The sequence below is a fragment of the Mirounga leonina genome, unplaced genomic scaffold (genome assembly GCF_011800145.1).
Source record: "Mirounga leonina isolate KUSES-001 unplaced genomic scaffold, KU_Mleo_1.0 Mir_104, whole genome shotgun sequence".
NCBI lineage: Eukaryota > Metazoa > Chordata > Mammalia > Carnivora > Phocidae > Mirounga > Mirounga leonina.
The window spans coordinates 21053585-21076049 of record NW_023270231.1 but is presented as its reverse complement, the minus strand read 5'-3'; the positions used below and the strand labels follow the sequence as shown (position 1 = coordinate 21076049).

Sequence of the window (22465 nt, the reverse complement as noted above, 5' to 3'; positions counted from 1 at the left end):
CAGAGCCCAAATCCGGAGTACTCCAGCAAAGTTCTTCAAGGTCAGCTGGCCTAGCCCCCTTACAGTAGTAGCAGTGTCATCTAAACAATCTGTTCCCGCCCCCCCACCCAGGGGCACAAGAAGCAGAGATTCCTGACACGTCCAGTGTCTCTCTGTACAGTCAAGAAATTCTCATTTGCGTCTGGGTGCTCACCTGTATAATCTGACTAGGTCTCAATCTGATGACAACTAGGTCGTCTATCGCATGGTGCCAAAAAATCAGAGAAAGTCCTCATTCCCACAACCCAGAAATGATGGACTATTTATACCCATTTATATTCTCTTCACTGTGCCACCATTTCCCCCTATGATGGCAAGAGCTTGCTGTAAGTTGGTGGCAAGATGCTACATTCATCAAGAAAATATTCTTACATCTGTGGGAGATTAAACCTTCCTCTTCCTAATTACCATGTGACTTGGAACGAGCTGTAAGAACTAGTGTGGTGTGTATGATGGGGGGCAGGGGTGTTCTGGAAGCCTCCAGGGTGTCCTGGAGAATCCATAAATGGCACCTGTCTTTGACGGGCCTGAAGGCCAGCGATGCCAGTCCTACCTTGTTCACCAACTGCCTGAGAGCTGTTCTCACTCCACTTAATTAAAGTCGCTGAACAGAGTTAAGAAATTGCAGCCTCTTTCTTAACTAGCCCATTGTAAAAATTTACTTCCTGGAGAATCCAGAAGTTCTGAGAAAAGTCTAGAATGTGTCACCATGTAAGTCCGTCCTAATTTATTTTCTTTCTTACACTCCTGTTTAGGAATGGATCCTATCAAAGTAAAACTGGATTTTAGAGTATTGAGATCGAAGAGAACCAAGGGACTAAGAAATGTGAGTGAACTAGACAGAAGTGATGTCACCGGAGGTTGCTGGTTAGGCTGAGGGGAGGAACAGAAAGGAAATCTCTTAAAAAGAAACTGGCAATCCCCAAGTGGGAGGACATGAAGGCTACAGGTCAGGAAACACTTAAAATTGTAGGAAACTGAATGCAAGTAGACCGGAGCGGTGCGCCGAGGAGTCCAGCGGAGTGCAAGGCGTGTGAGGGAGAACAGCGAGAACATAGCTGTGGGGCTGGAGAGCTGTGCTGGGGATCTCACTTGCCCCGTGGTGAGGTCAATTCTCATCTCTCACTTTCTAATTACTATAGAGCTCTCAAAACAAAACAGTAATTCTATGTTCCTTGCCACTTTTTTTTTTTTTTTTTTTAAAGATTTTGTTTATTTATTTGACAGAGAGAGACACAGCGAGAGAGGGAACACAAGCAGGGGGAGTGAGAGAGGGAGAAGCAGGCTTCCCGCCGAGCAGGGAGCCCGATGCGGGACTCGATCCCAGGACCCCGGGATCATGACCTGAGCCGAAGGCAGACGCCCAACGACTGAGCCACCCAGGTGCCCCTCCTTGCCACTTTTGTCCAACTTCTAAAACCCTCCCAGTGCCCTCTGGAACTTAAGACCCAATGAATCATCAGCAAAATCCCCTCTATCACTATCCATCTCTCTGAATGTTTCTTTTACCTTCTTACTTTTACAGAAATCTGGCTGTCCCCTGAGGACACTGCTTTTCTCAAGTGGCGGCTGGTTTGTTGTTGTTGTTGTTTTTTAATACAATTTAAATTAACATACAGTGTATTGTTCGTTTCAGAGGTAGAAATTAGAGATTGATCAGTTGCCTACAACACCCAGGGCTCATTTCATCAAGTGTCCTCCTAATAATGCCCATAACCCAGTTACCCCACCCGTGGTGGTGGCTGTTTTGTTTTTTTTTTTTCTTTCTTCCTTGACCCTGGTACAAGTGGTTCTGGAGGATTTGGTAAGCAGTCCCTGTTCTTCATCACCATGTTCAGAATCTCATGTCATGAGATCATATCTGCCACCAGCCTTTCTTTCCCCAATCACCTCTGACCCTTGGGCTATGCTGCCTCATTTCTTGAAGATTTTAGCTCCAAAGTTAATATCACTCTCTCACACTACTCCTATTTTAATTATTGGTGATTTCTGTATTCTTCCAATATCCTGGCCTCTCGGCTCCCCCCTCCAATAACCTTTACATTCTGTCCTAGGGACCCCAGCCTCTCTACCTACCCCAGCCACTCCTTCCATGATCCTTCTCACTACCAGGAACCACAGTCCCTCTTCAATGTCCGTGTCAAGCATCCCACTGTCCCCCACCACCTCCTACCTTTGCAGCTCACGCCCTCCGGTATCCTGATTCAGAGTTCTCCCCCACCACCTGCTTTTATAACACACTGATCCTACCACCTCTCCTCCACTGTTCCTCACTCCCTCCCCTCGCCGGCCTGTTTAAGTCCAGCTGTCAGCCCCTACCCCCTCCCTAGTCCCATTCTCCCTTCCCAGCTCTCGACACGGCGCTCCGCGCACTCTGCAGCCACGCCTGTGCCGCTGAATGGGGCTGAAGGAACACCTAGACGAACCAGCCTCACTTTAAGTTCCCGAACACAGATCCGCAGTGAGCCGCTCCTACTCCTGGCAGCCGTGTGACCCGGCCCGCCCCGGCCCCTCTCCCACCGCGCCGGCAGTCTGCTCACGCGTGACGGGTCTCTGGCAGCTTAATACTCCCATGGCAGGGGTGAGTGGCTGCAAGACCGAGCTGGTGGCCCACAGAGACGAACAGCTGTTACCTGACCCCAGTCCTAGGCCATGATTTCATACCATCTCCTCCTTCTGGCCCCTCCTTCCCATCCTCTCTCCGCTGACCTTTCTTGCTACTTTACTGAGAAATGTGGAGCCATCAGGGAGTGACTTCTGTAAGCTCCCTCCATCACATAAACACCTACCAGCATCTCTACTCGTGTTAGGAACCCTTGTGCCCCCGGGAAGGCAAACTAGTGCAGCCATCTGGAGAGCCCTATGGAGGCTCCTCAAAAAGTGAACAATAGAGCGATCCAGCAATTGCACTACTAGGATCCAAAAACACAGATCTGAAGGGGTACGTGCACCCCGATGTTTACAGCAGCACTGTCCACAACAGCCAAACTGTGGAGAGAGCCCAAATGTCCATCAGCAGATGAATGGACGAAGATGTGTGTGTGTATACACGATGGAATATTACTCAGCTATCAAAAAGAATGAAATCTTGCCATTTGCAATCACAGGGATGGAGCCGGAATGTATTATGCTAAGTGAAATAAGTCAGAGAAAGACAAACACCATATGATCTCACTCATACGTGGAATTTAAGAAAGAAAACAGATGAACATATGGGAAGGGGGAAAGGAAAAAAGGGAGAGAGGGAAACAAACCATAAGAGATTCTTAAGGACAGAAAACAAACTGAGGGTTGCTGGAGGAAGGGGGGGGGGTGGGTGGGCTGGGGGGGGGATGGGCGTTTGTTGTGACGAGCACTGGGTGTTGTATGTAAGCGATGAATCACTGAATACTACCTACAAACCAATACTGCACTGTATGTTAACTATGTTAACTAAAATTTATCTAAAAAAATAAACCATAAACTCTTGTGCCCCGTGACCAATCCTGTTTGGACTCTAGATCCTAGCTCCTCTGGTCTAATCAAGGACAGAGCTCCAGTAGTTCTCCCCTCATTCATATCAGTTTTTTGCTCTCTACTGGATCATTCCCCCAATTTTCAAACATATGTTGTTCCTTCTACTTTAAGAAGAAGAAGAAGAAAAATACACCCTCAGGACCCTAGCTCCTCCTCCCAGTTGCAGCCCCATTCTTCTCCTTTTTCAGGAAATTTCCCAAAAGCCTTACCTATCTTCTCTCAGCATTGCCTCTCATCTCTCACATCCTTCCGATCAGGATTTCAGTCCCACTGCTCCACAAACTGTTTAGTCAAGAGCACTAGTGCCTTCCTCACTGCCAAGTGTGATGGCCAATTTTCCGTCGTTACTTCACTTGACCTGTCTGCAGCATGTGACACTATGGACCACTCCCCACCCCCCCCCTTTGAAACACTTTCTTCACTTGGCCCCGAAGACACCAGTCACATGGCTTTCTTGCTACCACAACTGGCCACTCCTTAGTCGGCCTTGTCCGTTGCTCCTCATCTCCCCCACCTGGGAAACCCCCTGGCTCAGTCTTGGACCTCATCTTTTCTAACTATATTCACTCCCTTTGTGATCTCATCCGGTTTCGTATCCAGAACTGAATTCCTTGTTTTCCCCTCTAAGCCTGTTACATCTAGGCTCCCCCAGCTCAACAGCAATTCTATCCTTCCATCTCCTCTGGCTGAAAAGCTTGGCTTCGTGCATGACTCGTCTCTCCTACTCCACACCTGATCCCTAAGCAAATCCTCTTGGTTCTACCTTCAGAATATATCAAGACTCCAATGACTTCCTGCCTCCTACTGCTACACCTACGACCCAAGCCAGGTGGTCCTCTCCAGCCAGATCACTGCAAGCACCTTATGACTGGTCTCCTGATTTCCTCCCTGTCCCCCTTCAGTCTATTCTTAATACAGGGGCCAGAGTGATCCTGTTAAAGCACAGGATGGATCATGTTGCTCCTCGGCTCAAAGTTCTCCAACAGCACCCCATCTCACAGAGTTAAAGCCAAAGCCTCTACAAAAGCCTATAAGGCCTTCCATGATCTGTCTTCTTCCAGCCTCCGCTCCCCAACCTCTCTGACTTCTAACCATACTGCTCCCGCATGCAGTTTTCTCTAGCTGGAGCATCCTTCCCCATAATTTCTTTCAAGTCTGATCCAGTATGGCCTTCTTGGTGAGGATTCCCTAAATCATTCTGTTTAAAATTAGTAACTTCCCTTCAGCCCCTGGAACTCCCTATCTACCTATCTGCTTTATTTTTCTCTATATCCTCCGCTAACTATATCATATAACTTTAAAATTTTACTGTATCTCTCAATAAGAGTGTAAGCTTCATGAGTTCAAGTAGTATGGTCTGTTTGGTTCACTGGCTCATCCTCAGTGCTATGAACATGCTTGGCACATATTAAACACCTCAATAAATAAATGCTGAATAAATGAATCAGGTGAATGGAAAGGGCATTCTCTTGACCTATAACAAAAGCATAGTAAACAGTTCAACCTGAAATGTATTAAAGAGATTATGCTTGTATATAAATACAGATGATTCTCTAAAATCTCTGCCCAGCACAGGAAAGTCATTTTTCCTAATATGCTGACCAAATAGTGCCTTAAATGTAGCATGGTGGAAGAATCTGGGGAAAAGTAAAGGGCAACATGCAAAGTGTTGGTCAAGAGATCGCAGAGGGGCCTTGGCATTTAGCTGAGGAAAGCTAACAGGAGAGGAGGAGAAGCAGCTTGTTATTTGGGCCCAGGACCCCCCAACTCCTCCCACCTGCTGAACGCAGCTTCCGAGTCTTACCTTCTTTAGTGATGGTATCTACAGTCTCTTTGGCTTTGTCCTTCAAGTCATTCACCATAGTGTCCACCTGGGACTCATGCTTCAGGAAGACAGGTTGGATGATGCGCTTGTACAGCAGTTCGGCCCCGTTAGAAGGGCTTGGGGCCATGCACCACAACAGGAAGCCGCACTGCACAGAAAGAGAGCCTGCATGGTGACCATGGTAACGGGACAGGCAGCAGGCATCCTGACAACACAGGCTGCATGGTAACCATGGAAACGGCACAGGCAGCAGGCATCCTGACAACACACACTGCCACCACTGCTCTGGGATGGCACTGCCTTGGCCATGTTCTCCGACAGCATTTCCAGTATTTTCTGTAGGCTACAAGTGCACTTTTCTTAGATGGGAAAAACACCCGACAAATGACCCAGTAAGGAAAAGCTGAGACTGAAAAAAGAAAGGCAAAACACACCAAGTCCAACAGCTTAACTTCTTTCCTAACTTGAATTACTTTTTAGTTTATAGCTGCAAGAAGTTTTATTAATCATAGCTCTTAAAAATCAATTGCAGAAACATAGCATTTACCTGCATGTGTAAAGAAAGCTGTCTGGATAAGCCTCATTCTCACTGGCTTACCCCAGTAGGTCTGTCCCATTTTTTCATCCGTTATAGACAAAATACCCTGGCCATGTTTTGAATTCTTTCCTTAGCAGAATCTCAGTTTTTGGTAGTTTTTGCCTTCCAGGAATCTTTACAGTCAGCTCTTCATCATCTTCCCCTTTGAATGAAGATATTATTCCTAACTCTTTCTTTTGCCATTGGAATAAAATAAAATAATATCATTCCTAACTCTACTTTGCCATCAGAATGAAAAATGGACAAGAATTATGCCCTAAAAATTTAAAAAACAAGAACTGTCACACTATATGTCCAAAAAAGTTTTACTGTTTTTTCAAATGACAACAACTCAGCACTTTAAGTTGTCCCAGGAGTTTATTCTTTTTTTTTTTTTTAAGATTTTATTTATTTATTTGTGAGAGAGAGAATGAGAGACAGCACGAGAGGGAGGAGGGTCAGAGGGAGAAGCAGACTCCCCGCTGAGCGGGGAGCCCGATACGGGACTCGATCCCGGGACTCCAGGATCATGACCTGAGCCGAAGGCAGTCGCTCAACCGACTGAGCCACCCAGGCGCCCCCAGGAGTTTATTCTTATCTAAGATACTGAGCAAGAAGGGGGATCTGCACAGAAACATGCTCATTTCCCTAGAAAGTTAAACAACCTACTGGGTTCTCTCAGTTTAAAAGATTCTAACTATTGTCTTCCACACAGCCAAAAAATAGAAGTCACTTCTCGAGATTCCCAATCTGTGCATTTTACAGCTTCTTAAAGAAAAAAATCTCCTACTTCTTATGCTATAAATTAAACTCTACACCTTTAGTCTCTGTTATTCCAATCCAAAGAATATATTCAAGTAATCAAGAAGCTACAATGCTTTTCTAAGACAGTCTTTTAAGTCTGCTCTAGAGATAAAAAGCTGTTAAGGGGCTAATACCAATAATGGAGAGCTTGAGCTTAAAATGCACACATTTGTGCCCTAAAGCTCACTCCATCAGCACCATGTTGGCTCTGAGGAGTTTGTATTGCATTTTGGGCTTCTACCACACTCAGAATACAAAACATGTTCTCAACAGATGACTCTCTCTAGATTATCTGAACTACAGAACTCTGGAAAAGTAGTATTCATAAATTAGAATTTGTTACAGACACAGGAGAGCAGGGGGCAAGTTTTCAAAAGACAGGGGCTCATCAGACTAGATTAAAAACAAGTTACAGTATAGCTATATGCTTCTTATAAGAAACACACCTAAGCCAAAGCCACCTAGGAACACTGAAAATAAAAGAGTGTAAAGAGATGTTTCAGACAAATACCAATTCTCAAAACAGCTCATTTAGTAATGTTAACAGTACATAAACATTATTTAAGGCAAAATAAGTAAACCGTGTTAAAGAAGAAAAACAATTTGCCAAGAAGATTCACACAAACCTACATATCTTTGAAAATATAAATTATATATAGCTTTGTATATATATGTGCAATTACAGAATTATCTATATAATTTTTGTTTTTATAATTTTAATTAATTATAGATAGCTTCCAAATATAGCTTTGAATTATGTAAATTAAAAAGTCAGAATTATATAAATGGAGAAAATCCACAATCATAATTTTTAACACTTTCACCAGAAATTGATATCTGAAACAAACTAGAAACTAATAAGAACAAGGAACACAAAATTAAAAATCTTGATCTAAAAATATACAGATCTCTCCACCCAACAAATTGATTTTTTAATTTATTTAACAGAGAGAGCACAAGTAGGCAGAGTGGCAGGCAGAGAGAGAAGGAGAAGCAGGCTCCCCGCTGAGCAGGGAGCCCGATGCAGACTCGATCCCAGAACCCTGGGATCATGACCTGAACCGAAGGCAGATCCTTAACTGACTGAGCCACCCAGGCGCCCAACAAAATTGATTTTAAGACAATTATATACTACAGATATAGAGATTAAAAGAATAAGCTCAGAGAAACTGGGTTCTAACCCTGGTTCTGCCACTTACTAGTGAGGCAAACCTTGTGTGAGTTACTTAATTGCTTAAGTCTGTACAGACTTTATAACATAAATAGGCGTTAACTAAAATTAAAAAAAAATCTACCTCATATAGATTTTGTGAGAAAATAAGAAACATCTGGGCCATCCAGAATAGCTGGGGCTCTGTCTCTGTCCCAAGAAAACTGTCTTCTACCAACAGCCATGGAACAGTAACAGCTTAAGTAATTAGCTTTAAATGGGGTAATTACAATCAAATCCCAAAACCAACATATACCCTTTTCTTAAAAAAGATTTTACTTATTTACTTGAGAGAGAAAGAGAGGGAGGGAGGGGGAGCACGAGCAGGGGGAGAGACAGAGGGAGAAGCAAGCTCCCCACTGAGCAGGGAGCCCACCGCAGGGAGGCTCCATCCCAGCCCCTGGGATCATGACCTGAGCTGAAGGCAGACGCTTAACCAACTGAGCCCCCAACATATACCCTTTTTAAACAATTATTTCATAACTCTTTTACTACCTGAAATAAAACTTAATGATATACCTACACATATAAATTCAAAAAAAAAAATCAAGAAGTTCTCTAATGGCAAAATAAAGGAAAAATAAAGTGAAAGTAATTTATCATAAAAGGTATGTATTTTTCAACGTGTAAATGTTCAAGCCAAACTATACTAGACAACACCATGAAATACTCCTGAACAGAAATCAGTGACTATTGGGCGCCTGGGTGGCTCAGTTGGTTAAGCGACTGCCTTCGGCTCAGGTCATGATCCTGGAGTCCCGGGATCGAGTCCCATATCGGGCTCCTTGCTCAGCAGGGGGTCTGCTTCTCCCTCTGACCCTCCCCCCTCTCATGTGCTCTCTCTCTCTCATTCTCTCTCTCAAATAAATAAATAAAATCTTTTAAAAAAAAAAAAGAAATCAGTGACTATTATTAACAGCTACAAACAAAATTTCCTCCATGTATTTCCAAAAGGTTGAGAATTTCTGAACTGAATGGACTATGCAGGCTGCTTCCCATATCTGAGTGCTCAACCAAATGCGATTCCCCGTCGTCATCTCCAAGTTACAATTTTTTTTTTAAAGATTTTATTTATTTATTTGAGAGAGAGAGAGTGAGAGACAGAGAGCATGAGAGGGAGGAGGGTCAGAGGGAGAAGCAGACTCCCCGCCGAGCAGGGAGCCCGATGCGGGACTCGATCCCAGGACCCTGGGATCACGACCCGAGCCGAAGGCAGCCGCTTAACCAACTGAGCCACCCAGGCGCCCCTCCAAGTTACAATTTTAAGCCAACTCTCCCTCAACTCTCCTCCCCCTGATGTGTGACAGACTCCACAGCTCATTTATTGAGCGTAACAGCAGGAAAACAGAATGCTCAGAGTGAGAAAAGCAATGAAGGGAAAGCATGGCAGTAGGAAGGGGAAGAGCAAACATTCAGACGAGCCACCTCCTAGTCTCACGACACACATCTGTTGCAACCAACCCAAGCTCCGCCGAGCCCTCTCACGTACATAATGGCAGAGTGACACCTTCTGCTACAGGTCCAAGCCCTTAAATGGAGCCAAATCCCTGAAATACCCTCAGCACCTCACAGTTTGTGCGGGCCGGTCCACGTTTCCTGTTAGTTTTCCCAGCAACTCTGCGCTAGCACCTGCTGGGCTTGGCCGGCTATCCTACTGAATTATAAGAAGATGTTGCCAGAGAAACCTTGATTTTCTTAACTACACACTCGTAGTAACCCAAAATGCAGAATGGAGTGACTGCATCTTTCACTGGCTTTCGCTTCCACTGCCTCTGCTTAGAGCCAGGTTAATTACCGGCAGACCCTGCAGACCATCTCTCTCATTAACGTTTGCCTCTGGGAGACTTCTGGTTATTATTTATTTATTTACTTTTTAAAAGATTTATTTACTTGAGAGAGAGAATGTGTGTACACAGGGGAGGAGCAGAGGCAAAGAATGAGGAAGAGAATCCCAAGCAGACTCTCTGCTGAGCTCGGAGGCCCATGAGGGAGGGGGGGCTCAATCTCACAAGCCCAAAATCCTGACCTGAGCCGAAACCACGTTGGATGCTTAACCAACTGAGCCACCCAGGCGCCCCAAGATTTCTGGTTCTTAATATCCAAACACAATGTTTTCCATTGGCTGCTTATATAGGTAACGCTAATACATACACACCCCAAACTCAATACAACTGTTTAAACAAAATGATGTGCAGTAAAAAGGAAAAACTACATCCCTGACATTGAATTAGAATTCCATGTGGACATTTTAAAGAGTATGCAGAGTATTCAAGGAGATGGGCCATGTACTACTGCATACGAAGCAATAATTTCTTACCAACTCTGTTAACTGGAGAGCTAGAAGTGGTGCATATTTGTTACTTATATAAGGGTATTTTGCTGAGTTTTACTAATATTTGGGAAACTGGTATGGAGTTTTAGATTTATACATCTTAATTTTTACCATTTAAAAGTGTAGGAAATAGTCTCCTGCCTGGTATTCCTATGTAAAATATCTAATTTTCAGGAATGGATTACTGATGTAGAGATAGATGCCCGTATTACAAGCATCAGCATCAAGGTGAAGTGGAAATGACTCACTGGATTAGGCATCAGTTGGTATCTACTTTATTTTATGACTTGAGGTAAAGTCATAAACAACCTCCCTAAGAGTCAGTTTTCTCTTCCATAGGATTTTAGGCAAGTCACAAATTAATGTCCTTGAAGAAAGTACACCAGATAGCAGCAGTATTACCAAGTCCTACAGTCCTCACTGTTGTTGAAAATCTCTGAAGTATTATCTGCCCATGTAGACATCAACCCCTCAGCAATCCAGAAAAGCTAATTCATTCATCTTTTCTGGATGAATGAAGGCAAGACTACCAGGCAGAACCAGAGCTAAGTGTCTACATTTTTGTACCTCTCCAATGTGACTAGGCTATACTCTGGTCTGCTCATTTCTTCCCAGTACCCTCTAGCTATTGTCTTGGGACAGTAAAATAATTACTGCTCTCTACCTACATCGTTAGCATTTCCCAGTTTTCAAATGAAATAGCTTTCTTGTATTAAAAAATAAATTACTGTTCAACTCTCACGGTGATATTCAGCCACCAGCTTTTATAACTCCCTTTTCTTAATCTACATAACTGTTCTAGAGCCCAGGAGTACTCTGAACTACACATAGGCAACCATCCTCCTATTATTTTTAAAGATTTTGCTAATTTATTTATGTTTTGTTTATCTATTTATTTGAGAGAGACAGAGAGAGGAGCAGAGGGAGAGGGACAAGCAGACTCCCGACTGAGCGCGGAGCTTGACGCGGCTCTCGATCCCATGACCCTGAGACCATGACCTGAACTGAAATCAAGAGTCAGACGCTTAGCTGACTTGAGCCACCCAAGGAGAATCTGTGCTATTTTAACGGATTCTTGGCACGATGAGCACTAACATACTAACTCCTTCAATTACAGATAATTCTGTCTGTGGTTCTAATACTGTCACCGTCCAGTTTCCTCCTAGAAGAGGTATCTCCAAGGTAGGGATATGTTTTATACACAGTTTGGGACCAGCCTGGGCAGAACTGAGTTAATGTCAAAAAACAAAAAACCCCCCCACTTCAGCACTGACCTGAATAGATTGTATATTATCTTGCCAACTAATCTTTGATGCCTAATCACTGGTTCCTCTTATTTTCCTCCAATCTTGGGCTGTTTTAGAGATTTTTATTTTATTTTATTTTTATTTATTTATCTGAGAGAGAGCACGAGCGGGGGAAGGGGCAGAGGGACAAGCAGACCCTGATGAGCTCGGAGCCCAATGGGAGGATCGATCTCAGAACCCTGAGATCATGACCTGAGCCGAAGTCAGATGCTAAACCGGCTGAGCCATCCAGGCACCTCCAATCTTAGGCTGCTTTATAAAAAATACCAATATTAATTCTTAAAAAGATAAATATTAGACGTGTCCTTACTTAGATCTCTTTTCTCACTCTATACATCACCATGTGATTGCAGCAATGGAATATGGTCTGTGCTAGCCCTTAAAAGTAGATATTTTCAGGGCGCCTGGGTGGCTCAGTTGGTTAAGTGTCTGCCTTCAGCTCAGGTCATGATCTCCGGGTCCTGGGATCGAGCCCCACATCAGGCTCCCTGCTCAGTGGGGAGTCTGCTTCTCCTTCTCCCTCTGCCCACTCCTCCGGCTTGTGTGCTCTCTCTCAAATAAATAAATAAAACCTTTAAATTAAAAAAAGGGGGGATGTTTTCCTACCCACTCTGCAAGTCAGAGGCTTTTTCTCAGTCTGTTCTCTGAAGCCACTCAGAATATGCACTACTGTAGGAAGAAAGCATTTTGATTGACAGGATAATCAATTTTTAATCATCTCAAGTATATTATCTATTTGGAACATGCAGTAAATTCTCTCATTCTCACTGATGACTACTAATGGATGCACATTTATTTTAATACTAGGGAAGAAGATTTTGCTGCAAAGCCTTTTTTGTAATGTAGTTCAAAACCAAATATAAATGATTTAGTAGTTATCTCTTATTCGGGATCCTCTCTTTACCTTGTGTGACCTCCATTAGCAGAGGTGACCAGAGGCCGGCTGGAGTCAGGCTTGCTCATGTTTTGGAAGTCTGAGGTCAGCTCCTGGTGTGAGTGGTTCTGCTGACAGGATACTGTTCATTGCAGCAAGCAGGTGGACCCAAGGCAAAAGCCAAGTTTCTTTCCTTAGAGACTGCACTGTGATGTCACTACCATTAGATGGATCTTATGAAGGACTTCAAAATTGTTTGTAGTTTAAAATATGTGATATCCAAGTAAGATCATAAAAATATCTCTAGAAATGCCGAATGTCTTTGAATAACAAAAACACACAGAAAATCCAGCAGTCTTTGAAATCTTAAATCTTACCACAGAATTTTAAAAAAATGTATCTTGAAAGGAAAATTCTTCAGCCATCTCACAAGGCATTCTATGGTCATATCATTCAAAATTAAGAAATTATAGGGCACCTGGGTGGCTCAGTCGGTTAAGCATCTGCCTTCGGCTCAGGTCACGATTCCGGGGTCCTGGGTTCAAGTCCCATCAGGTTCCCTGCTTAGGGGGCAGTCTGCTTCTCGCTCTCCTAATAGTTTATTTTTTGCTTTTGTTTCCCTTGAGGAGATATATCTAGAAATATGTGGCTAAGTTCAATGTCAAAGAAACACTACCTCTATTTTCTTTTAGGAGTTTTATGGTTTCAGGTCTCACATTTAGGTCTTTAACCCATTTTGAGTTTATTTTTGTATATGGTGTAAGAAAGTGGTCCAGTTTCATTCTTTTGATGTGGCTGTCCAGTTTTCCCAGAACCATTTATGGAAGAGACTATCTTTTCTCCATTTTATAGTCTCACCTCCTTTGTCATAGGTTAATCAATCATATAAGCATGGGTTCATTTCTGGGGACTCTATTCTGTTCCTTTGATCTATATGTCTATTTTTGTGCCAATGCCCTATTGTTTTGATTTCTACACTTTTGTAGTAGCTCTGGAATCTGGGCTTGTGAAGCCTCCAGCTCTGTTTTTCTTTTTCAAAACTACCTTGGCTATTCCGGGTCTTTTGTGGTGCCATACAAATTTTAGGATTATTTATTCTAGTTCTATGTAAAATGCTATTGGTATTTTGATAGGGAATGCACTGAATCTGTACATTACTTTGAAATATATGTATATGTATATATATATATATTTTTGCAATCTTTCCTTCCAGTTTTCAAGTTTGTTCCATTCTGTTATTTATGCCATACCATGTGTTCTTTATTTCAACTCCTTTTCATATCTCATATTTTTCCTTGGCTCTTTCCTGCGTTTTCTGGTTCCTATTTCATATTGCTATACTTCTCCTGCTAGCAGTCTATCTTAGAAGTCTTGGTTAGTCAGTTCTACTATTTCTACTGCTGACAGAATTTTGTAATTGATTGCGTTGTCTTTCTTTTGAAATGGTTGTACTTTTCAAATATCTTGTTATTTTGGCCTGTAAGCTCGTTTTCCGCTGGGAGTATCAGCTGCTCTGTTAGGCCCTGGGATGGAGGAAAACCACACGCCAATGCATGCTGGTCCCAGTAAGCTGTGGGTAGGAAGCCCCAGACGGCAAAGGAACCACAGTTCATCACTCTTCTCCCACTAAACAGTCCCGCAGGCCAAGGGAGCACCCTTTGCTCCCCGAGAAGCATTAGAAGGAGATGCTCATAAGCTGTACTGCACAGTTCAAGGGGGCAGAGCAGGAGTGGACGGGGAGGAACCACCCTGGCTCCTGAGTTCCACTCATTTTCCTCAGCGCCTCAACAAGGACAGGACTTCTGTGCCCAAACCTCCGTTTTAGAAAAAAAGGACAGGAGAATGTTTTCTAACTTGGAGGTACAGAAGCAGGACGAAATGTAAAAGTGACAAAGAAAAAGATCTGATGAGAGCATTTAAGGTTTCCAATGAAACCTTACATACACCCTATCTCTTAGAAGATGTTAACGTTCTCATTCAGAATCGATACGGGTCCCAGTAGGAATGAGTTTCAACTTCCTAATCCTTTTCCTCACATGCTGGTTACCAAGCTCGGTTCTCCACCAAACACAAGGTGTGGCAGGGCAGCTCCCTGACCAAGGCACCTGCCAATGTCCTCAAAATGACTTCCTCAGAGCGCCCCTTTCACATCTTTCTCCAAACCTATGTAAGAAATGAGTACTTTTTTCTTCTAGAAATAATGACTCCTGCACACCGGTGTGAATACTCAGTGAACTGCCAAGTCGTGCAGTGCTTCTGTGCTGACCACAGCCAGCTCTGCTTGAACACAGGGTCTTGGCAAACTCCCGGCAAGGCCTGTGTGACATCACCGAATTTCCATCTTTTATTATCAAGCACACTTTGAATACATACTTGCTTTGGCTGTTTCCAAGGCAGTATACAAAGTAAGTGAGCTGTGCCGCACTCAGTCTTCCTGTTTCTAAGGGGAGGAAGAGCCACAGATGTTCAACATTCAAGCCTTTGTTCCTATGCCTCTACAGAGGTCCTGAGATGGAGTTCATTTTAGTGGTAGGGCACAAAGCAAATCCACAGATGGAAGGAAACAGAGCAGTTCAGGAAAAGCCAACATACCTTCAGCATGTAGTAGAAGGGGACCCATGACAGGAAGAGGTCAGAGAAGAATTCAACAATGCTGAACACACCATACACTACCCAGTAGGTCAGCCACTGGGTATCATCTTCTTTGTTGGGACTCTCTATGGCTTTGATTCTGAAAGGCAATAAAAAGCACACAGATCATGTAGGGAGACCTCCATGAAACACTTTCCAACAGTAGACTTCGACAGCCCGCCCTCCAACCCCAAGCAGGAAACTCAGGCAAATGCATGCACCATGTCACTGAGATAAGAATACCACATAAGGATAGGAAGCAGTGTGGGAATAATAAGACAAGCCATTGGTTACCAACCTTCTGGTCACCAGAGAAACCTGCACTAGCTTTCCCCCGGATTTCCACCCTGTCTGTGCCTCAACCCACGCACCAATGACTGGGAACCCCCAAGTGGCGTCCTGACACCAGAGATACATCAAGAATTCTCTCAGGGTGGGGTGCCTGGCTGGCTCGGTCGGTGGAGTGTGCGACTCTTGATCTTGGGGTTGTGAGTCTAACCCCCATGTTGGGTGTAGAGATTACTTAAAAATAAAATCTTAAAAAAAAAAAAAGAATTCTCTCATGGTAACTTAGTTCTATGTGCTTTTAATAACTGAGGTATATTATGGGTAAATAGAAACTTCTGTAAAGGAATTTTGGGAACACAGTTCAGACACTGCCTGAAGTCTATAACGTACTTCGTGACAAACAAGTGAAAGCAAACACCGTGGTGTCCATTTGGTTCCGACTGTCATTATGTGATCCTCGGGCTGTGGTCTCTCCTCCCCTCATCTTAATAATGTGACTTTCTCAGTATCAACTACTGCTTAAACAAATTTCATTCTGCAAATGAATGGAAATAAATTTAAAATCATCTTTTACTTCTGAATCACAGAAATCTCTTCCAGGCCTGGGAATCTCTTCATTCTAAACCTGAACTCCACTAATTTTTTTATCCTATCCTGACATATGTCTGGATACTTATCATAACTCATTTGAACTAAAATAGTAAACCAGAAGTATGAATCTTGTTAGCCTATGAGATGGGTTAACTATTGAAAATACTTGGTAAAATGGGTTCCCAAAAGAGACCGTTAGGGCTGCTGAATCATGCCGAGCCATTCACTAAGAAAGCCTCCGAACTGGTGAGAAGCAGCTGTGGGTATTATATTTGTTTGTGTGCATGACCGTTTTAAGGAAACAACTAAAGGGGAAAAGCTACCGCTGACTGAGATGAGCGCTGATGGCGTGAGGGAGAGACAGGGAGAAGTGATGAAGCGAACGCTACTCTGAAAGTCAAGAGTAGGCAAAAGTGTTTCAGTTTACACAAAAGAGTCACAAGATGAATTTAAGAGAGCTGCCTGTAAAATAATGGCTTGTAACATGTGGACTATGTCTGTCTGTGTTTTAGCTTTTCCTCAGATAAAAGCTGGCAAATGTAATGGAGGACCAAAGGAAAAGTGCAGGCAAGCACATGAGCCCGAGAACTAACAACGGTATCCCCTTTACAGGTAAGGTCGTTTTCCTCCCAATTTCTATTTAAGTGGATCTTTTAAGTTATCATTTTGATAAAGATTTGTTTCTTATACATCACTCCTGAGCAGAGGGGGTGCAGAGTTATAATTCACTTCTGGTCTCGGTTTGAGGAACAAAAGCAATTCAACACTAAGTAAACAAACATGATTCAGTCAACAAACATGCCCACACATAAACATAAACTGAAATAAACATGCCATGGAAACATTCTGATATTTTCAATTCCATTCTGTGTCATTATCTTTAAGAGGTTAGTCAAGATCCGCAGATTCAAAACCAGAAAAGCCACCCAAACAGTTCAAGTTCAGTGCTTCAAGGAATTAAAAAAAATGGTTAGTCCTCTAACTTATGAACACCATGGATTCAAAAGCTTCCGTGTTAATACTCGGAACACTATGTATTAACACAGAAAAGCAGGAAAAAAGAGCTCAAAACTGAACACACAGGTTGACCATGACTTTGTAGAAAACCAAGGCACATCAAAGAAGACAGGACCACAAAGTCTTATTAAGCTAAAGAGATTTTTTTTTAAAGATCTTACTTATTTATTTATTTATTTATTTATTTGAGACACAGAGAGGGAGAAAGAGAGAGCACGCATGAGTGGGAGGGGCAGACAGAGAGGGAGAAGCAGGCTCCCCGCTGAGCAGGGAGCCCTATCTGTCGATCTATCAGTGGATTGGGGCTTGACCCCAGGACCATGAGATCATGACCTGAGCAGAAGGTAGATGCTTAACTGACTGAGCCACCCAGGCACCCTTAAGCTGAAGAGATTTTTAATAGAATTTCTCATATGACTGAAGAATTTAATTATTGCTTTAATTTAAAATAGCCAAGGTTCGTTTCTAAAAATGTCTACATGTCATAACATCATCAATTAGTCACAACAAGTGGAACCTGAGACTCAAAAAGATGAAGTGCCCCAGTCTAGTTATGGGGAGAGAAGAGCTTAAAATTGCCATTTCCTGGTGGCACCTGGGTGGCTCAGTTGGTTAAGCGTCTGCCTTCGGCTCAGGTCATGATCCCGGGGTCCTGGGATCGAGCTCCGCATCGGGTTCCCTGCTCAGCGGGGAATCTGCTTCTCCCTCTCCCTCTGCTGCTCTGTTAGTGCTCTGTCTCTCTCTCAAATAAATAAATAAAGTCTTTTAAAAACAACAACAATAACACAACTGCCATTTCCTGAATGCTATTTACTTATATACTTCCCTGTCCAAGTGAGTGGACACAGGTGATTACTCAGCAATACACTCTCCTACCTCATACATATACTAAACCACATTTCAACTCAGTATATCAGAATGAGGATGTAGCAACTTCTCAGGCAACACAGGGACTCAAGAAATCTTAGGCAGTGCTCCATGCCTTTAGGTCATTTCCATTTTGGTCAACATGGCGCAGCTGAAGACTGGGAGAGATAAGAACCTAATAATTTTTTTCCCCGACATCACTTATTGACAAGACTGTCTTTTCCCCACTTCATATTCTTGCCTCCTTTGTTGTAGATGAATTGACCATATAAGCATGAGTTTATTTCTGGGCTTTCTATTCTGTTCCATTGATCTATGTGTCTGTTTTTCACCAGTACCATACTGTTTTACTATAGCTTTGTAACAGATCTGAAATCTGGGATTGTGATACCTGCAGCTTTGTTCTTTCTCGAGATTGCTTTTGCTAATTCAGGGTCTTTTGTGATTCCATATAAATGTTAGGATTATTTGTTCTAGTCCTGTGAAAAGTACTATTGATATTTTGATAGGGATTACACTGAATCTGTAGATAGCTTTGAGCAGTATGGACATTTGAACAATATATTAGTTCTTCCAATCCATGAGTGTGGTACATCTTTCCATTTGTGTCCTCTTCAGTTTCTTTCATCAGTGCCTCATAGTTTTCAGAGTACAGGTTTTTCACATCCTTGGTTAAATTTTACCTAATAATTATTTAACTTCATAACAGCCCTGTGAAATAGGTATTGTTACTTTCATTTTTGAGGGAAAGGCTGAGGCTCAGGGAAGAAAAATAACATGTGCAGGGCTTGTAGCTACAAGTAGCAGAGATTGGGGGTGTCTGGCTGGCTCAGTGGGAGAGCAAGCAACTCTTGATCTCAGGGTCATGAGTTCAAGCCCCATGCTGGGTGGAGAGCTTAAGAAAGAAAAAAGGAAGGGAAAGGGAAAGGAAGGAGAAAGAAAAAAGAAAAGAACAAATAGCAGAGACTGGATTTACACCCAAAAGTAACTCCGACAAAGCCTGTGCCTATTTCACACAATTCCACACTATTCCAGGCTGTTTTCCTAGTTAGAACAACTCACCACTAGGCTGTATAACACTTAGCAAAATGTCTGGGACCAAGTAGGCATTTAATAAATATTCATTGCATTAACATAAATACAAAAAAGGGTTCGTGGTCTTCCTTTTGGAAGGGACCACAATGACCTAGTCTTATGTTGAAGAAAACCAAGGCTCAGAAAGGGCAGAGTGGGTCAGAGAAGACAAATAGGAGGAAACGTCAGTCTCAAGGTCCAGATCCTTGGAGAACCCTTCCACCCTCCATCCTGCTTACTTGGGCGGAAGGCAGGCAGAGGTGGGAAGGGCAGGGAGGGCAATTAGAAGTGAACAGGACAGTGTACCAAGTTGGTGCCCTAGTCCACTGTTTCTCAAACTTCGATGATGATCCACCTCCACCTAGAGGACTAATTAAACATATACATGCCTGGGTCCTTTTCATACCTAGTGTTCAGGCTCTGGCATGTAGGGCACAGGTATAAACTTGAAGAAAGTTGGGGAGGTGATCCTAAGGCTGAGCCAAGTTTCAGAACCTCCAGCTCACAGTTCAGTCTCAGCACCACCTCCCCGTCCTTTCTAGGAAAGAAAATCCAAGTGATGGACTTGGAGCCAATCGGCTGTAGCCAAAGGGTAGGTGACCCCTTTCCAGCAATGACTGGGCGGCCAAGAGAGAAGAAAAGTTAGACAGGGAAGGCAAATTGAATAATGTCTCTGCAACAATTAGGATGAGTCACTCTAAGATGATCTAGTATGTTCACCTGAACATTCTCAAATGTGTAAAGGGATTCAAAATAAAAACATCTCCTAACCAAAACTCTTTGCTAAAATTTCAAGAACCAATCTAAAAGGCCTGTATTTGTTTGGCTAGAACACTAACCTCCCCCAGGGCTTTTCAATCCCTAGCTAAACCCTAGAGGAGCTCTGGAACTATCCCAAAAGCAGCTGCCCACTATTCCAAGCACTCCCCCTCCCCCTACAGGCGTGGGCCACTGTCTTATACATTCTCTCTCTCTTTTCCCTTGCCCGCAGTGGGGTACGTTAGCTGAACCACGGACACTGAAGCTGGTTTCAGAACTACTCCGGGGGGGGGGGGGGGCACAGTCACAAAAGTCAGACAGCATGGTCTTAGATTGCTCTCTGCAGACTCTTAACTGGCATATTCTCCCTACTGATCCAGTGCCTGGCCACCTGGGCTCAGTGCTGGGGACTCTTGGTTCTCTCCTCAGCCACCTGCCATGTTCCAGGGGCAGGGCCTGGCCTACTTGGGGCAGGTGGCAAAAAGGAAATGAGGCCTGGCTGAGCAACACAGACACAGCTAGGCTGCTGAAGATGACCGGCAATACGACCTAGGGGAGTTGCTCGCAGTTCTAAAGATTCACAGAGCGGAATTAGAAACTGTCGAATGTCGAGTTGGAAACTGTCTTACAAGCTCTTCCTATTCTATATTTTATAGACCAAAATATGAAGTTCAAAGAGGAAATATTGGTATTAAAATGAATTTCAACTGAAAATAAAATATTATAGAAGCATGTGTCTACACATATTTAAGGGCAGCAATGAACTGTGTAAATACATGTTGGTGTGTCCACACAATGAAATATTCTGAAGCCTTGAAAAAGGATATTAACAGAGAAAGATGTCCAAGGTATAGGGTTGAATGTAAAAAGGAGATTACTAACTTTGTGTTTTGAAAAAAAGAGAGGCAGATATATATTTGTATGTGTTTTCAGACCAAGAACGGTGTCCAGAAATATATATTTCAAATTGGGTAAAGTTAATCCTGGGCATTGGGATTGAAGAATTTCATTTTAGGTCTTTGTAATGAGCCTGTACTATTTTTCATAACAAGAGGAAGGAAAAAGATTTCTGTGTGGGGAAAAAAAAATGAACAGCAGACTTTCTACAACTGCTTCCTCCCATGAGACTAGCTCTCTCTCGGGCTTTGTTAAACACGGAAGTGAACATCAGGCACTCATTTCATTTCTCTCTTGAGGAAACAGCTCGTGGTTTTCTTACAAACAAACTTCTCTAACAATGACTGGACACACGCTGTTGTGTTTTAGAGCACTGAAAGGCCTTCAATACACACATAAACACCGAAAGAGAAAAGAGAGTCCAATAGGCCATCACATGGAATGGACTCATTCTAATTTTCTATTTAAACAAAGCAAACTATCAAAAAATTCGTAATTACTATGGAATAGCTAGACTTTCCCCTTCCGTCCTTCCCAATGCTCATCTGACTTTGCATCATTTCACCATCCTTGGCTTGTACCTTGTAATCTGCTTTTACCACTTACTAGGCACATGACCTTGAGCAAGTTATTCTGGGCCTTAGTGTCCTCACTGGTCAAGCAGGAATGATAAAACTTATCATGTTGTCGTGAAGATTAAATTAATACATGTAAAGCACTTAGAATCAATGACCTGAACCGAGGAAGCTCTTGTTAAATATTACCTTAATAGATAAATACTTATAACGTGATAATGATTTATTATTGTTACAGCAAGGCAACAGACTAAAAGGAAAAGCAAGTGATAAGAACACTCCAGTCCTTCTGGCTAAGCAGAGCTGGTAAAGGGTTAACAGCATTGTTAATAAGGCTAAAAGGAGATAAGAGAATTACCCATGGATTTTAATTATACCTCACTCTCCAAATCCCAAATGCTACAGGGAGTAAAGAGTTGAAATCCCAAAATCTCATTTGCAGGTCAATGGGAACAAACATGGACACTGCTGAGAACATTTTTCAGGCCCATGGTGTGAAGGTGGACATATTCTCTACCTCAGTACTGGATTGGTATTGATACGCACAGAACCCACTGGCCAGACCACTGGGATCCTGTGGCAGGTACCGGCTGCCTCCACCCTTTGTGGCCCATCTAGTTGTTTATACCTTTACTGCTATTTTCTAAGAGCAAGGGCAGGAAGGAAGGGTGGCCAAAGGATAGCATTAAGCACATGGAAAGAAAACAAAGGTTGCGCAGAGATGATCTTGGGCTTCTAGTATTCTCTCCCTCCCAAACTGAGTCATTCCTCAGAGAACCTAAGGTATTCCCTGCCCCATGTGGTAATCCACCACAGCAAATCAGCGACAGATGCATTCAGATGCAAGCATATACAGAGCACTGACGTGGCATCTGACATTGTAAGTAAGCCCTGGGGCCAACACAGTGATTCTCAAGGACCAAAAGTCGACATCAAAAGTAGTTCCACTCCTAATTAAGGAGCACATGTGTGCTTGGGGAAGGGTCCTATGAAGGAGGGTTGTGGAGGCCGAGTTGTGGGAAACGGGAAATCTTAATAGAAACAAAACAGTGAAAAATGGGATTTAATACTTACAAATTGTTAAAATTATACCCAGTGCTTAGGAACATGTATAACACTGTACCGTAAGAGAAGAAAACCATTAGCTATACCACCACATCTTTATGACCTGGAAGAACAAAATTTTCTTGTCCTCTAATGCTCTTGGAATAATAATGTCTTAAGCTGCTGATACAGGTGTAAGAAAAAAATAAGACAGGGAGCCAAAAAAAGTGGAAGGAAT

The 22465-nt window shown here is 43.0% G+C and overlaps 1 protein-coding gene and 1 long non-coding RNA gene across 2 annotated transcripts in view; one reads left to right on the top strand and one right to left on the bottom strand.

The window, feature by feature from the left end:
• Positions 1-22465, bottom strand: part of REEP5 (receptor accessory protein 5) — a 36658-nt gene that overhangs the window by 2569 nt on the left and 11624 nt on the right. Inside the window, exons 3-4 of the mRNA XM_035015432.1 lie at positions 15077-15215; positions 5360-5528 (exon numbers count right to left, since the gene is read on the bottom strand). Of these exons, the coding sequence (XP_034871323.1) occupies positions 5360-5528; positions 15077-15215 (308 nt within the window). The remainder of the gene's footprint in view (positions 1-5359; positions 5529-15076; positions 15216-22465) is intronic.
• On the top strand, positions 17-1301 carry LOC118017518. The gene is made up of 3 exons (XR_004681183.1): positions 17-40; positions 795-1141; positions 1267-1301. It is a non-coding gene; the product is annotated as an uncharacterized LOC118017518 (long non-coding RNA).